The sequence below is a fragment of the Augochlora pura genome, chromosome 4, assembly GCF_028453695.1.
Source record: "Augochlora pura isolate Apur16 chromosome 4, APUR_v2.2.1, whole genome shotgun sequence".
NCBI lineage: Eukaryota > Metazoa > Arthropoda > Insecta > Hymenoptera > Halictidae > Augochlora > Augochlora pura.
The window spans coordinates 8,867,802-8,885,627 of record NC_135775.1 but is presented as its reverse complement, the minus strand read 5'-3'; the positions used below and the strand labels follow the sequence as shown (position 1 = coordinate 8,885,627).

The window sequence follows — 17,826 nt, the reverse complement described above, 5'->3', positions numbered from 1 at the left end:
TAATTAATAATAATAATAATATAATTATTGATAAATTTTTATAATATATTAATAAGATTTTACTCGACCAAAATCTTATCTAGATAAATTATTATCCGGATGAATTTTTATTCGATTAGACATTTGTCCGACAATGTCAATTAAAACTGTATCCGTTGATCCTTATCTCTCAGTCGTCGTCCGAATAAACTGTTACCCAGCTCCAGCGGAAATTAAAACATTTGGCGGTCCCTCGGTTTGACAAATCTATAAACGGGGTCGCGCTAAACGGCCTAATACGTCACCGAATCTAATCTGCTGCCTCTCATACGAATCCCGTACGATTTCTGGCTGGTAGAGGAACCTTCGAGCGCATCCGAGGCTCTACGACCAGGTCGATTTCTCCAGAAGCACAGAATAAGTGGCCCCGTTACAGCGCAATCTCGCGTAACGCGCGAAGGGGCCGAATACGTCCTTGGAAAAACGTCGTTTCCATTCCTCCTCTCTCCCACGGCCACTCCGGTAGCCATCGTAGACCCCGCGACGGCTTTCATCCAATTTCCCCGTGTCTACGAAAGAGAGTTGCCCGTCCACGACACGACTCGCGGCTACCACTTAAGTCGAAGTGCTTGCACGGTGTCCCATAGGATCCATTGTAGGCCTCGGAAACCATGACCCCGAGCCCGTCCGTCGGGACCGATCCTCTTTCTGTTTAGCCTTTCGAAAATGTCAGCAACCTTATCCCTCAGGGCAGATCTCCGATTCGCATGGTTCGTTAGGAACCGAACCTATGGTTGTAATTACAAGCCGCATTCGTAGCGAACGTTTCTGTGACATGTACGGGCAATTGCGCTGGTAAATATTTGCGCGAGGATGTGCAGCGAATCCGATATTCAGCGCACGTGTCGAATATACCAGAAATGATTGAACCATTGTTATCATCGTAGGAATATATTTAATAATAAGTTCGTTTAAAATTAGAAAAATTATAGATTAGAATAATTAACAGAAGAATACCGAAACCGAGAACACGTTTATTCGATAACTCTTAGGCTTCTTTACTCTTCGACTTTCAGAACAACTCTGCCGCCCCTTTTAAATGATGAAAACCATTAGCCCATCTTCGTTGTTTAATCTGTTGCCATTGTAAGGGCGGATGCCGCTCGCTCTCTTTAATGTCGCGCCTCTTGGTCCCTATAACGTCTTAAAAGCTACATCGTCCTTACAATCTAACGCTCGCCTTACATTTACGATACTACATCATTGTTATTATATTAATATTATTACTGTACCGGTATTATGATGGATGACGAGTTCTATATCGTTCCGTTGAGATATGCTGATAAAAAACCACTCCATCAAAATGTACAAAATACTAGGACACTAGGCCGTACCGATTAAATTATCAATTTTCTGCAATCCAACGATACGAACCAAGTGAAACGAAAAAATAGTTGAAAATGAAAATTAGCTCGGTAGTTTCACGCCAGAAATGCCGTCAGAGACGGCGACACCAACAACGGTGACGTTAAGCAGCAATAACGCCGTTACAACCCATGAAATTCGGGTACGACTACGTTTCAAATTGTTATTAGTCCGTAGAGACGGTGTTCCGGTCACAAACTTTATTGGGACCCTGTGAATTGGTTGACTGTTAATATCCTTCGATCAGTATGTCGTAATCGCAAGATCACTACGTAGCACATAGTATTAGAGCTTCGTGATGTATTAAAATTGTTGAGGAAAGAGATAAATCATGTTTCAACGTCTTCTTCCGTTCCTGCGATCAATGCATAGATTTTCATGTCGAAATCCCCGATGATTTCTTAGTGTTAGGAATATCGAGTCTCGTTATGCCATAAAAGTTGATGCGCATATACTAAACGTCAAGTATCGTAGAAAGAGATCCCTTCGATACAAATCTCATCTGCTTTAACACTAAACCTACCACGATCAAAATGGCCGGTTTCTAGTTTTACAATATCACACAAGCTTTAAGAGACCTCTTTGTTTGAATAAACTACATTATTGTAGCAAGCTATAATTAAAGCTTGCCAGAGTCTAAACAAATTTTATCTTCTCACTCTTACGAATCAATGCACACCAATGCATAGAGTGTCGCTGCTCGGTAGGGTTAGTGTTAAAATTATTTTGAAAACGCGTCCCACGTGAAACTATAAGTTCGATAGGAACTGCGCCGGCTTCCATATCAGGGACTCATTAATAAAGTAGATTAGATGGGCATCGAAAAAAAGGCTATAATGCGCAGGATTAAAGGCCAGAGTTGGACGCTTATCGCGTCAGGAATCACGAGCGATATCTGGCCGGCGATGGTCTTGCTCGAACGATCGCGATCCAAAGTTCCGTGGCCTCTCGATGGCCGAGAGAGCTCGGGAGTGTCTCAGTCATTTTCCGTTTGGAACGGGATATATCGATCTCCATGCGGCTCTGAAGGCTATTAAGGGTAATGGCGTATCCAGCGAGTTCGGGGCTCCCCCATTCCCGCGAATGCAGCTGGTGAATCTTCCTCTTTTTCCTTCCGGGCCCCCGTGTTTGCGGATCGAGTCAGCTCGTAGAAGGCGGTCCAAGTTCAAATAAGCTTCTTCGAGTCGATCAAATCAAATTAGTTTACTGTCATCGGCAGGAAATAGAAGCCACGATAACAGTAAATCCTGGAACGCGGGGAGGCCCACGTTCCAAGAACGCTTTCTTTAAAGAAAATCGGTATGCGCCGATTAAAGTGCCTGTTCAATTACTCATCGTCGGGATTGGATTGGAATCGCGTGCGTCGGTATTGTCAGTCAAACCGACTACATGGTTAACGACTAGCTTTACGACCGGCTCGTAAAATGATCGCGCCGAATGGGGGCTCGATTATGGTCCGATTGGGTGCTGAATTGCCCCACTGTTATCATTATTCGATGAAAGGGAAATTGGTGTGTTGCCCTTTCGATCGCCGATGATCAAGCCAATTTCAGATCCTCAAGATTGTATGAACTTGTTCTACTTGACCGTTAGCGTTAGCTTGTGCTTAGAGAATAACGAGAAGACTGATAGTAGTAGCCTCAGGTGATGGTTTTCAACTCGAATTTGTACCGAAATATGATGGAGCGCAATCGTTAACGCATGTTTAAAAAATTAAGAAATCTTTATCCGTTCTTGAAGAATAAGTATAGCTTCCTAAAGGTTCCGGCTGCGGAGTCAAGAATACCGGTGTACCTTCTGACAAGAGGACTGTGCTAGACCCCTCAGCACCTACTCCAGAACCATAATTGAGCAAACTCATTTCTCGTCCACCCAAATTTCTGACGCGTTCGACCATACAAATCTGTGCTACTCGCCCGAACGTTGCTTTACTAAAATCATTCATCGAGAGGATAATGCACAACTCACCGGAAACGTCAACCGAGAAATTCACTGTGTTGATTCAGCTAACTACCCATTCCGACTGTGGAGTCCGCTATTTCATACGGCGCAGCTCGCAGCAAGATGAAAGTACACGGCCAATAAATATTTATCGTTTTTATTCAAGTACACCTTAGTAATCAGAAGACAGACGAAACTTTCTGGCAGACCCAGTATTTCAAATATTCCATTCCGTCGCCACTGGTGGCCCACTCTGGCCAGCGTCCCTGCTGAGTTGTGGCCGGGATTAATTTACATGACTTGCATCGAGCTAATTCGGTCGGTCGATAACCCAAAGGGGGTGAAACGATGTTTACTTTATTACGTAATCACGGGGAAAGCCAATATTGACGGAGCCGGAGATGTCGGGTGGTTCGAAGCCACCTCTACGACTCTTTTAAAAGCGATCGCGTCCCGAGTCATTTTACAAAGGGCGTCTTACAGAATTTCATTACCGAACCGCGCGCGCGTCCGTGAAAATGTTTTCGGATCGGCGACGGAAACAATACAAATAATATTATCGTAAGCGAAATGTTCTTCTACTAAGTTAATACTATCATGAACAGTGTTTGATAGTTACATCTTTTCTTATGTATACTATAGGATTTTATTGAAAACAATTCGTCAAACGATCAATGAATATTTCTCAAATGAAGCGTATAAAATGTGAAACTAATTATAAGCAAATACTAAATGGCATTTGCAATACTTTTAAAGGCACATAATAAAATTGCAAAAATATTCGATCACTGGACTGACCGCGCGACTAAATTTTTAACAGCGCCCCATTAATCCTCACACACGCCTCGAATGTGTTCGATCGTTCTAAAACAAATTCTTAAACAAATTTCGTTCTGTGAACGCATTAAAAAAGTACTTGATTCGGTATTTTCCTTCTACGAGCATCAAATTTCGAAGCCACGAGAAAAATGTCAAAAAGTTTTGTTCTTCTTTATTCTAAACATTAACAAATCGCCTTTCGTTCCCGCTTTACAATAATTACCCAAAAATCAAACAAAGTGTAAGCTTAGAATTTCAGTGCACCGTTACATCCGCCTTGCGAACATTCGGAAAGGGGAAACGAGTTTTCATTCGTCCGTTGATTCCTGCTGTACCGTCAGAAAGTGCTGACTTCGCACAAAGATCCACGGTCCGCTCGAGCTATTAAATTGTGTACACGATAATGTCCGACCGCTCGGAGACGCCCCATTTTCGGAGACGTCCGTCAGCGGTGCAAAATCAAGACACGCGCATTGTTCGACCATAAAGGCCGTATCGTCGACGCGGTCGCGAAAATTTGCTCTGGCTGGTGGACAGTATCGCGGTCGACTCGCGACGTTCCGCGCCCGTAACTTTTCCTTTTGTGAACGCGGTCGCCGGTGAGTTACGCGGCGCGTGCACGCAGAAAACCGTGCGTTCGCGTCCGTTTCCTTTGTCCGCGTTCGAGAGCCGGGTCCCGTCGCGGCCCGTCGGCCCGGTAACTCACCGCGTTAACTTTCCCGCTGAATTCGCACCGCGATTTCGGGCTTTCTTGCCGCCACCGCGACCGCGAGATTGCAGCAAGAAGTTTCCAGCACCGACGCGCGCAACCGAGTTACTGTAACTTCTGCAACGAGGTTAGAACGGGACGGTCGTCGAAGCGGCCGGGAAAATGGTTTTTCAATGTTGCTCGCCGGGGCTTTCCCGTCGCCGCGACCAGAATCAACGAAATCGACTTTCTCGATTCGTCGTCCGCAAAGAATCAGCGCCGCGTTCTGCGGACTTCCAAAGAAATTGTTGACCAGAGTAGTCGCTCTTCGTTGACATGTATCGATGGCTTTACCGAGGGTGCATTTTTATCGCCTGACCATGGCTTGGTGTATACTACTTGTTCATTTCGGCCACTTTATTATTTTTATCGTTCGTGATATTTCATTTATTTGATAAACGAGAGTACAGTTTGGCGTGAGCTTTGTAGAGTCATTCGCAGGTAGATACAGCTAAAAAGAAATTGCTGTTTTAAACGATCGAACGGGAAGAGAATATCAAATGGTTCGCAATAAGTATTCGCATTGATGAAAACTCGATGATATTATACGGTCCTGTTGACGATAAAAAATACGGTGGCGTTATTGTCGAAGATCTATTTTTTATACATTCACACTTCCTTATCAATCGGTGGTTGATCAGTGTTAATAATTTTATAATTCTTGAACTTATGTCCTATCGTCTTATCATATTTACTCTTTCATTGGTCACTGAACCATTTTACTATCTTGATCATTCGTAAACTCGTTTCGATTGTCTTGTTACATGTTGTGTCATTTGCCTGATTACACGTTGGTATATACATTACTTATTCAACTGGTAATTTTTCTACTTTACTATCTTGATCTTTCGTAAATTTGTTTGGAGTTTCGATTGTCTTGTCACATTCCCTGTCATTTGTCTGATTACGTGTTAGCTTATGCTACTCATGAATTTATGTCATTTGTCCATTCATGTCGACCCTTGTTTCTCTTATCTGTTCGCATCGTTCTTTGTCACTTATCTAACTATACCACCACATATATCATTGGTTTAAACGACAGCTATAAATAAGTATTTACATATCATTTGATGCAATGATGGTAACAGAAACTCAATGTTAATTAAAAATGGTACTTTTTAAAGTAAAGAACCGATTTAAAGTAACACAGTATCTGTTGGATCGCGCAAATTGTTCAGTCTGTTTGACCAAGCACTGATTTCTGCTATTCGTAGAACTGTGCGTACGTTTACCACTTTTCAGATCCTACACGGTTGTACCACTTGTTTGAACCGACAGCGACGCAGGCTAGTTGCCTGGCCGAATCTAATCTGTGCTACTTGTCGTGTCAGACGGTGATTTATATGCTACATGCTCAACGAATCTATAGCTCCTACTGTCCGCCTAATCCTGCCACCGATCTCCATCGCGTTTGCTCATTCTACTCGCTCAGTTCTTATTTCCCCGATTAAATTCATCGCGTTTATTGCACGAGCAGTACGCATTCCTCTTTCTTCAATTTGTCTCGAATCTCGGCGCCCGTTCCTCAACGATCGTTTTACAAGAAACTGAGGGATTTTATTGCGCCGTGTCACTCATAAATCCTTGCCGCTGCAAGACGTCTCGCCGTAACAACGTGATCGCAAAGCAACAATGCGCGGTGCCTCCCCTAACTTCTTATCCGCTGTAATTGCGTTGCATTACAAAGGGACAGGAGGCCAGTGAAAAACCGTCCGAGTCACGTGCAGACCGAGACGATTTAATTCCTTCTGCCACGCGTTCCGGCTCGCGGCCGACGAACAATAAACGGGCCGTGGCCCTACCGAGGCAAATGAAAGAATTTTCATAATTAATCCTCGCCCCGTTACGTCTCCGTGTAACTGAACGATAACGTCTCCGGACGAAAATTAAGCGTCTCGGCCTCGTTCAGGCCGTTTCCTTTCCTTGGTACTTCTTTTCTCGAGCGACACTCGGTCGAGCGATAGCTGGGCGACGTCGGTGGCCCGTGTAGTCACCGGCGCGCGCGCGCGCGCGACAAATTGACATTGATAAATTCTCTTTGTTATAAAGCGATACATCATCCCCACGCCAGGCCCTCAGACCTCGCCCCAACGAATCGAATTATTCGGAAAATTGCTCGTCCGCTGTTGCCGCGTCGCGTCGGTGACACTCGACCCTTCGCCGCAAAACGTCTCGGAAACTCCACGCTTAACCTTACTGTTGCTACAAATGTAGCCGCTAGAACGTCCGATAAAAAATAGCCACGATCCCTGACAGAGTCGTTACAAATCTTTTCTCAACACTGTGATCGAATCATACTAAATACGTATCTCTTTGCTGTGCGACAACTGGATTGGAAATTGATATTTCCATAGACTTGATTGGGCTCTTTTAAAACGTGAGCGTACTAATCATTTTATATTAATGTTATAGAAAGGTGGAGGGAAAAAGTATGATTCATGATTAACGATTTATAATTGTTAACCATTAATCAGATATCTTTTATATCAAAATGTTAGGGAGACTAGTTTACTAAGCAATATCTAAAGAATTTTATTATATATGTATATTTCGAAATTACGATTTGATATATTTCGCAATTATGAATTGTACATTTCAATAACTTATACACATACAGAGAATTTCCTTGAAATCGGTTAACATTGTAATGAGCTACAAACAATTAAAGATCTACTCTCTTTTTTATAATCCCAAGTAGTAGCAAAATTAAAAAAAGAATTTCATTCACTGTACAGTAAACTACTTCTCCTAACATCTCCAAAAAATAATGCGAGCCACTGCATTCATCTTAGATAAACTTACGTTATATGAACTTATCTTAAATAAATTTCCAGTTCTAAGGAACAGTAACACTTAAATGACGCATCAGTCGGACGGCGCAATTCTTAAAAGGAATCGAAATTTTTGTTAAGCCACTTGGAATATCGTGTTTCGTTTGATCTTATTGACACAACCTGTGTTATGAAGAAGTTCGTCGTTTATACATACGTCGAGAATTTCACCCCGCGTGCAGCGACCGAAGAACGTGCCCCTCTCGACCACATTTATTTCGAGACAGCGCCCGCCACCCTCGCGCATTTATGCTCGCAAATCGGAGGTTCTTTGATCCAGTCGTCTCCGACGTCCGTCTATGATCGAGCACCTAGCAGAAACGAAATTTCCCCGGAACCCACCCTGTGAAATGCAAAAGCGCGCCTCGTCTGAGAGTCTCTCGACGATTCGGCGAGATACTCTCGGCTCGGTCGGCAGCGCGAGACAAATATTGGCAAGAAAACGCCGCGTGCTTTCTGTTTCGTTGCGGGGAGACCGGCTAACTGATCGCGCGTATTTTTGTACGCTTTCTGAGTAATTTCGTCCGAGATGATATCTCGAGTGTCGAGCTACGAGTTTGAAAAACAGCTCGATATACGAACAAATAGCATATATTTACGATTTCATAGTAAATATACTTTAAACTCTTGACCACTTTATACATAATATTATATAAGAATCAATCGACTCAAACGAATTACTTTGATCATTTTTAAATCGTTTAAAAATAAGCCGACGTAGTAAATACAATAGTAACATAATCGGTGAAGTAGGAGTCTAACATGTATGTGGTCGATAAAATAGAAAGCTTATTTTTTTCTTCTGAAAGTAACGGTGAGAAATGGATTCTGGGAGGTTGCTAATTAATTCTAATTGCATGTTTGATACAAAAAAAAAGATACTGCTGCAGTTACGGAAAATGGCGAAGAAAAGAGGGCACGGTGAATAATGGCAGTTTCAACAACGTATGATCAATCGTCCATTGTTTAGGAATGCATTCATTCGATTATGTAATTAAGATCCTTACATCGGCGCACATTATGTTCTTCATTTCTCTCATGTTATTCGCAATCTTTTATTTCGATAATAGACTGTCCAATATCTGGCACGAACGCGCTCCTATTCTCCGGAACAAAACTGTCTCTTATCTGGCCGCGATCGTCCAATTTTACTTATCTGGCCCATTCCACTTGTTTGGATATCCACCTATCTGTTCTACTTGTCCGACTACAGTCTCCTGCTTCCACTCGTCTGTCCGCGAACCTTTCTAATCTACTTACCCAGCGTCCCTTTACCGTCCGATAACACATCGACCTATTCTACCGATCCGTCCGCAAGCTGCACAGGTGTCTACGTTTCTACCTGCGGTCTCTACGCTTACCTACGGTTTGATTGTTTACGGAGAACCTTTATGCAAATTCTCATTTGACTAAACCAGTTTGCGAAATCCGGTGTAAAAAAATATCTCATACACGCTTTCCATAATCCAAGCTATATATCGTTCGAGTGTTGGGTAGAATATTAATGGAACCGCGATAAAAATGACCGGATCACTCGATCTATTTACATAAATTATGAGGAAATACCGGTGACTGATGCATATCGATTTTGTTAAAACTTTGCGCATGGGATTAACGCTTTGACTGTCGAGTTACACATACGTGAGTGATGACGTTGGTTACTTTCATTTGAAAATGAATTTTTACGCTGATTTATTACAATTATCTAGTTTTATTCGGATTCGTAAAATGTCAGAATGTAGAAGGAGGAATTGTTGTCGTACAACTTTACTGTACAATTTTTATTTCAGTAAATAGAATATTTTGGTTTGACGAGATTTTTTTAGGGTGCCACGTGGCAGTCAAATTAATAGACATGCCTAACAAGTGGTGATAAATTACAAATGCTACACGATATACAAAAATAATTGAGATAAATGTTGTACAAATAAAACTGTGAGAGAATTTTTTTCTCAGAAGTTCCTTTTTTTTAAATAACTAATTACTAACTAATTGAGTTCTAAAAACACTTATTTAAACTATACTTGGACAGCGAACTATACTTCGTCATTTGCGATTAAGAGCCCTTGAGATGGTCTACTAAACACAGTCGTGCAAAATTTCATCGCAATCCTCTTTGGATTTCAGTTAGCATGATCATTTTATATCTTATTCTGGCCGTCGGTCACAGCTGTGTAGTCGTTTCACTACGATGTTCAACGGGCAAAGCTCCATCATCATTTCTAGTCGGGCATTAATTATCATAACTCCTTCGTCATCGTTTTAGTCGGCCATTCGAAGCGGCAATTTCCGTTCATACATTTTCGTTTCGACGTGACACTGATACCACGTGAACGAACGTTCTTGCAGTCAGCCCGCTCGACGTCAAGATAATCGGAGCGAACCAACCGCTGTCAGCGGGCATGAAGTACGAGCTGGTGTGCACGACTTCCGGTTCCATGCCGCCGGCCAATGTGACCTGGTGGAGGGACAAACAGCGTTTGGTCGGCTCCAAGGATACCGTAAGTAAAACTACCAAGTGTAAATCAAAGTCGCAAACTCTCCCCCTCGAACCTGCGAAATGTCCTATGATCGAGTCCTGTAATAAAGCGATCCCATATTTTTACTAGATGGTGTACGGCCAAGCTCACCCCCCGTAGAGTAATCCCTGCGGTGCGTTAACTTATGCGTTTGAGGGATTGCACTCTGATCAGAAATCGCGAATTTTCCTGTGCAGAATGCTTTATGGCGAATACGTATTCGAAGTAAACAATATTCGTAGTTTATTCAAGAAGTCCGTCGTAGTCAAACAAGCTGTTCAATTGTAATTTATAATTAAATCATCGTATCATGAAATATTTATGAGAACCAGTGTCATCTAAATGCAGTCAATATCCATAGGACCACAACTTTGCAATATTTAAGCTTGAATATCTCGTAACCGAATAACATTTTGACCATGTGCGGTCTAATATTTTCTATTCTAAATGACGAACTGAATTGATAAATAAAAACGCAAACTTGACTTTCATCTACTTTCTAACAACGAACAAGGGCGTTTAACTTTCTATTCTTCCGGTATCATAAACATGCTCTTAGATTTAGGAATGCATGATAATAAAAATTAGAATATGGAATGATAGAGACTTCAAGTTTTAATTTAAAAAACTAATCACGATTCTATGATATCATTTAACGTAGTTACAACCGTTCAAATATTAACATTAATAATTAATGATGCTTTCATTTTGCTGACGAATATATTTTTTTCGATAATTGCAAGATATATCGATATTGGTTATTTGAACAGATCGTGTGCTCCTTGAGCACATAAAGATCCGCAGCGTGGTAATAGGAAACGATCAATCGGGCGAACTATTTTCAAGAAGCTACTGCAACCGTTAAGAAAACAAGAACGGACGGTGGACTGCAGTGGTGCACAGGTATCGCTGGCCCGGTTTGGCTAGGTGGAACACGGTAGAGGAATGGCCGTGAGAGCGTACCAATGAGATTCGATTTAGCATCGTCGGCGCGTGCACTCAGCGTAATTTGTAATCTCGGCGTAGTCCCTCGAAGGAGCCCCGGGATAGATGCTTACGCGTGGGATCCCGTGTCGCATTCTCTCCCCTGCGTGCGCGATAGCGTGCCAGGATAACGTTATCTGGGCCCCGGCCTGGCCCGGCCCACCTCACCGCGTGCTTAAGCCGCGCTGAAAGCGCCATTAGACGACGAATAATTTAAATCGCAGTAAGCCAGTGACGTGATAACGCCGCGCCTATACTCCGCGGTCGACTGCATGCTTTCGTTACGGCCGCGTAATTAAGCTAAAATGGCCCGCGGCTTCGGGGACGACGCGTCGCCAATTAATTAGCCACTGGCGGACGGCCCCGCGAAACGGAAAAACGAATCGAAGGGATTCCGCGGGCAATTCGAGAGTGATTAAGCGTTCTTCGCCGAGAAACTGAGTGCCCTTCGCTGGTTGAACTTTCGTTCTTCTTCGCAGGGATTCTCGCGTACTTGGTAGGGCGAAACTACCGGAACATTCTTGCGCCTGGAAAATTATAATGATCTGGCCCAGATAGTCTAATGTGCTAACCGGAAACTTCGTAAGTTCAATTGCTTCGATTGTAACAATGGACTATATTTTCTATACTTTTTCGACGATACAGTTAGCAGAATTATGTGAAGATATGCTCTATGGAATCAAGAAGGAAATTCTCAACAAATTTGTTTTTCTTTCGACTAGTTTTAAATTTTTACAAAACACTGATTTTAATCGAGACACTCTTTCAGTATCAGTTTTCATGGTTACCTTTTGTGGAAATTATTTTTAGAAAATGTAACTGTTAACGATCTGACGTCAACCTGATGGAATTTTACGAATATCACTTGCAATTAAAGTAGGCGAGAATTGCCATGAATGGAGCATTACGATTATCATAAAAATTGTGAATCTAACTATTATAGAATTATATTTATTTTGTAATTATACCATACATATGTAGAGCTAGTATGTCTTAAATACCTGTTCTATTTATCGAAGAGTGACGATCAGATATTTCCTTAATAATGTTGACATATAGCATTGCATAGAATTTTTTATCATAATGAACGAGTTGAGAAAATGAAAAATACAACTAGACGTAGGAGAAACCTTATTGACATATGCACTCTTGTAGTAAAGTAACTAATCTTTCGAATGCTTTAAACCGAACCTAGTTCAAATCATTTAGCTTTCTCGTTATCTTAAATAAAAATATCTCACCCCTGGCAGTGCTCCCCTAAATAAAATGATTAAAAGGTAGACTTTTGCACAAATTCCTACAAAATAAGAAATTGCTCAACCTCATACCACAAACCTATTGAAAGCAAACGTCTTTCACAAACGCTGGATCGATACTAAATAACAGATTAGCGTATCCACTACAAAGAGTATAATTCCTCCCTCTCTAATGTCTCATCAGCCAAAAAATGTTTGTGCCACGCTACGCAGGATTTCTGGTAACGCGCATGTCAGTCTCTTTCGGCTCGTTCGTCGCAGATCCTTTGAAAAACTTTCATCAGCTATATCGTCCCCAAAAGATTGGCCGGAAACGTCTATCAATTCAAACAGGAAGTATTCACCGAGAGGGATGCTTGTTGCGAGCGTGTTAGACGGGAAGCGGGACGCGCGCGGTGGGCGAAACGAAACTTTCCAAACTGGAAGATTACAAGAAAGGATGAGAAGAAGAAGAAGAGGGAAGAAGAGAAGGAAGAAGAACGATCTCGTTTCCTCCGTCGTTCTCCTATAGATTATAGGAGTTCCCCCGTCGTATTTCTTCTTACGCCTCATCCTCTTTTGTTTAACTTTCTTATATAAGCGGCACAGCAAAGTCTTATGGGATGAGAAGCATCGACTTCGGAACAATATTTTCTATGTTTCCTTTCCTGGCCACTTTGCCCGCCGCGCGTTCACCGCGGCGTTCGTTATCTCTCAATCTCCGCGGCTCAAATATTTATATCTTGATTAAGTAACGCGGTAACGCGAAAGGAATTTCAACGAGGGAATTAAAATTTCTAATTTACAAGATGTGCGGAGCGGAAGGTGAGTGTCAGACGATGGAATTACCATTTTGTTCGTCGTGGATAACGCGTAATTCAGACGACGGCGGCCGAGGAAAAAGGGCGAAGACTTTAACGAAGACCCGGTAATTCCAGCCAGGAGACCCGTGGTGGCGCGGTACCTTCGATACACGCGGGTTAACGATAACATATTGCTATATTATCGTGGGGATAATGGGAAACAGTGGTGAGGAAGTTTCCTTGCTTCCACGGCCGATAAATCACGGGATACTCTTCTTTCTCGTCGGCCTTCGCCTCATCGAAGAGGCGTGAAAATAATTAAATCATAGAATCCCCGAAGTACCGGTATCCATCACGGTCATCCTGCGGCCTGTGGTAGTCAATAATGATCAGGCCGGTCTAAGGTAATTTGCGGAGAACGCCGCAAGTTTTTCACCAGAAAAAAATTTAATAGAGATATTTCTATCGAACTATCGAATCGAGATGATAACACGAAGCCGCTGATGAGACTTTCTTCCTTGGCTTTACAAGAATATCAAAACGATAACAAAACGATTTTACTAGAGTTTGCACACTTTCAATGTTTATCATACTCTTTGCACTCGAGGCTATTTTAATTCAAAATCGAAAATTGCTATTCCGATCTACAATATTTTCATTTTACGTGACTTAGTGCATTTTATACAAATGAAATTGAGTCTTGTGACCCATACAATAATTGTACTTTTAAGTTTTTAGAATATAAAAATATTTGAAAATGTAGAGATTAATTTAGAACATGATACAATTTTTAGTGGTGGCATATGATAGAATTAAATGGCATAATAACAATAGAAGTAGTTGAGAGAATGAAAGAAATCCCACAAAAACGGAAATAAATGTTCACGTAGCTTTTGTATCTTGAAATTAACACAGACATTTTGTATTCTGCATGAGAGAAATACGTGCTGTTGGACATCTAATTACTGGATTTTCCCGGTCTGATCCGTAAATCCGCCGTTAATTCACGAACGTGGTGGGGAGTTTGGGATGTAAAAAATGCGCGGTAGAAAAAGCACGGTTGATAAAAAGTAACGGAGGGAAGTTATCATAATATTGTTACAGACTTCGAGCGACGGGAACACGACCACCAGCACCCTGTCTTTCAGGGCGACCAGAGCAGATGCTGGCAGACACTTGTCGTGCCGGGCTGAAAACTCAATCATGGGAACCGAGCCGATAGATGACGGCTGGGACCTCGAGATACACTGTAAGCGTATTAAAGACACACTCGGGACCCGTTGGTACCGGTTGGCTGTGCGGTCCGTCACGATTATTACGCTAGGCTGCGACTTATTGACGTGTTCAATTCGCAGACACGCCCGAGACAAGGATACAGCTAGGAGCGAATCTGAACCCGAACGCGATACAGGAGGGCGCCGACGTCTACTTCGACTGTCTGATCCAGGCTGAGCCACCCGTGTACAAGGTGGAATGGCGGCACTTGGTAAACAACCCCTTTTATATTTATTTTGATAAAGGATGTCCTAGAACTCCCGGCTACACTCCGGTTTTGCTTCAATGAAATCGTTGGCTGCGGTTTTGTTAACGTCGGGATTCGAGTCCATTTGGACCCAGAGTATAAACGCTTTTCACTTCTTTCAGATACCTGGATTTCTGTATTCGCACAATTTGTTATAAACCTTATCTTTTTCTGTCTTTATTTCCTCGTTTGCACTCTGTTTGATTACTTAACTTGGTACTGTATTTTGTTTTTTTATTAGCGAATAAGAATTATTATTTTTACTATTACTATTATAAATATTATTGAACAATCTAGTTTCTAATTGTAAAAAGTGGATAGATAAGTTGATACGTGAGTCGAAGTACACTAAGTTATATTTTTGTCAAAAAGGTTCGCCGTTCGAATGTTAACAAGTTATTAACGAAAACCCCCGACTAATCAGAGAGTAAATACACCAAAGAAAAGGTTGAAGATTTATTTAATTCTTTCTCCATCGAATATGTTCATTTATAGACTACACGAATCCCGATAATGATGAAAGCATTAGATTATATCCCAAAAAGACATTACTTGGTCTACAGTTAAAATTATTATTACTATTGAAATATTTACTTAAAGTCATATCCTTATCTGCAAATAATGTACATTAAATGATTGTCAGCAGTTATCATCCGCATACAAAACTGAACCAGGGCAGTGAGGGTCTAGAACAATCCATAAACGCAGCCGTTTGTCTGTAAACATGATATGTATGCTACATTGTTATCCCAACATTTAACCGGATTTTACTTTGATCGGTGACAAACGGTCCCAGTAGACTCCAACTTCCCAATAACGATCGTAATCCGCTTTGAACCGTCCTCAACCATTGCCATCTGACCTACGACAATCCTGCGTCCACGTTTCTACTCGTTCTAAGACCGTTCGATCTAATGTAATTCGCATAAACTTTGATTCCGTGGACCAGACCAAGCCACATTTAAAATGACATTGTTTGAAATATTATTATATTATTGTATGAAATAACTATTTGATATAATCACGAAATTCTTCTGAGAAATTACACTATGATCTAATTAATCAGCCCTGAATCTGCATTGTACTAACATCTTCATTCCCTCTTTCATCTTCCGTACCAGAGGAACGATTATTTTCTTCTGTGACGAAATTAGATGAATCCATCTAAGATCTCTCAAAAATGAACATTTTCTATGCATATTATTTCAAGGATTATGTTGTTACGTACGGAGATTACTCCCGACGTTTTTTCTGCTCCTTTCTTGAAGGTTTACGCTAGCTAACGTCGGCCGGGAGCACGGTTCCGCGATCATAATACAAAAATGTTTAGTCTTCCGACGAACGCCAGCCTAAGGGCTGGGACCACCTGTTTCCGAGTCACTGTATCATCCGCGGTGTAGGCCCCCACAATTCAAACATAAGAAATGTTTAGTCTTCTAACGGACGCCAGTTTGAGGGCTGGGACCACATGTCACGGTATCATCCGCGGGATGATCTGGTCACGTAGGCCCAGTCCCCACCACCAAATATTCTAGTTCAGCCGCGTATAAAAGGGCTAAGATTTCTCTTCTCATCGGGGCAGTTTCAAGTCTAACCACGACGCGAGACGTAGCAAGATCGAGTCAAGTTCTCCTTCGAGCAATAGTTAACCCCCGCCGACTTGGTGCGAAAACCAGGGAGCGTGTCTTAGGACCATCGCGAATCTTACACTACACTTACGCACTTGTAACAGACTGAAGTTGTTAGATTATATTAGTTTACTTTCAATTCAGTGTACAAGTTATTTCATTCCATCTCCCACTTCGAGTCAGTTGTTGGTAACGATCCCACAAAGATACACCTTTGCCGCTCGAGGTGTATCTATTAACATTTCTTTGAAGTTACGAGGCAAATTTAGAGTCAATCCAGAACCCAATTACCCAATAAGTGGCGACCCGGTGATGAAAGAGGCATCGGCCAGTCCACGAAACCAACTTCCTATCTAGTGGCGACCCGGTGATGAAAGAGGCATCGGCCAGTCCACGCAATTTCCTCCTAGCGGCGACCCGTTGATGAAAGAGGCAACGGCCAGTCCGTGAACCAAACCTATCCCCCAGTGGCGACCCGTTGATGAAAGAGGCAACGGCCAGTCCACGCATTTCCTATCTAAAGTGGCGACCCGGTGATGAAAGAGGCATCGGCCAGTCCACGAAACATTTTACCTTTACACCTTGTGGCGACCCGTTGATGAAAGAGGCAACGGCCAGTCCACGCTTACCCTACCTTTACACCTAGCGGCGACCCGTTGATGAAAGAGGCAACGGCCAGTCCGTGAACTATCCCTACACCTAGTGGCGACCCGTTGATGAAAGAGGCAACGGCCAGTCCACGCAATTTCCTACTAGCGGCGACCCGTTGATGAAAGAGGCAACGGCCAGTCCGTGAAACCTTATCCTACTAAGTGGCGACCCGGTGATGAAAGAGGCATCGGCCAGTCCACGCATTCCATACAAAATATCCGCACAAACTCATTTAACCTCCGGCCACGTGTGCAGTGGCCCTCGGCTCGTAACAATGTCATTTAGAGGAGAGAATTTGGCTTGAAGTAAATTGGTGTAAAGTATTCTTAAAATAAGAACGTTTTCTTCTAATGATTCAAAACACAATATTGTTGATCCAAGTAACATCAAGTTGATTAATATTCTTCTTTTTAAATTTTGTTATAACTTCTTAACAAAGCTCTATATTACCTATGTTTCGATAACATTTTTTTCTTACTTTGTGCCATAGAATACACTGACAAAGTTTGAACCTTAAAAACTGGGACACCCTGTATATCGAATAAAATTGGTCCAGGCCTTAGCGCGAAAGAACTCGTATCATTCAGACACGTGTCGTTCATTGGTATCCGGTGGTGTCGGGTGCCCGACGGGCCGGTGAGGCTTTACGGGCGACCGTGTCCTCGCATATCGGCCGCAATTTAAGAAAAGCCTATTTTCCGAGGATCAGGAAGTTTCGAAAATGGCCCATTCCCGGGCCGC

At 42.3% G+C, this 17,826-nt stretch overlaps 1 protein-coding gene across 2 annotated transcripts in view; it reads left to right on the top strand.

Annotated features, from left to right (window-relative positions):
- The window catches only part of LOC144468917 (neural cell adhesion molecule 2), a 451,988-nt gene that overhangs the window by 421,376 nt on the left and 12,786 nt on the right, over positions 1–17,826 (top strand). For both annotated transcript variants that reach the window (XM_078178726.1, XM_078178727.1), the window contains exons 6-8: positions 10,093–10,244; positions 14,389–14,533; positions 14,640–14,770. In XM_078178726.1, coding sequence (XP_078034852.1) covers positions 10,093–10,244; positions 14,389–14,533; positions 14,640–14,770 — 428 coding nt within the window. The remainder of the gene's footprint in view (positions 1–10,092; positions 10,245–14,388; positions 14,534–14,639; positions 14,771–17,826) is intronic.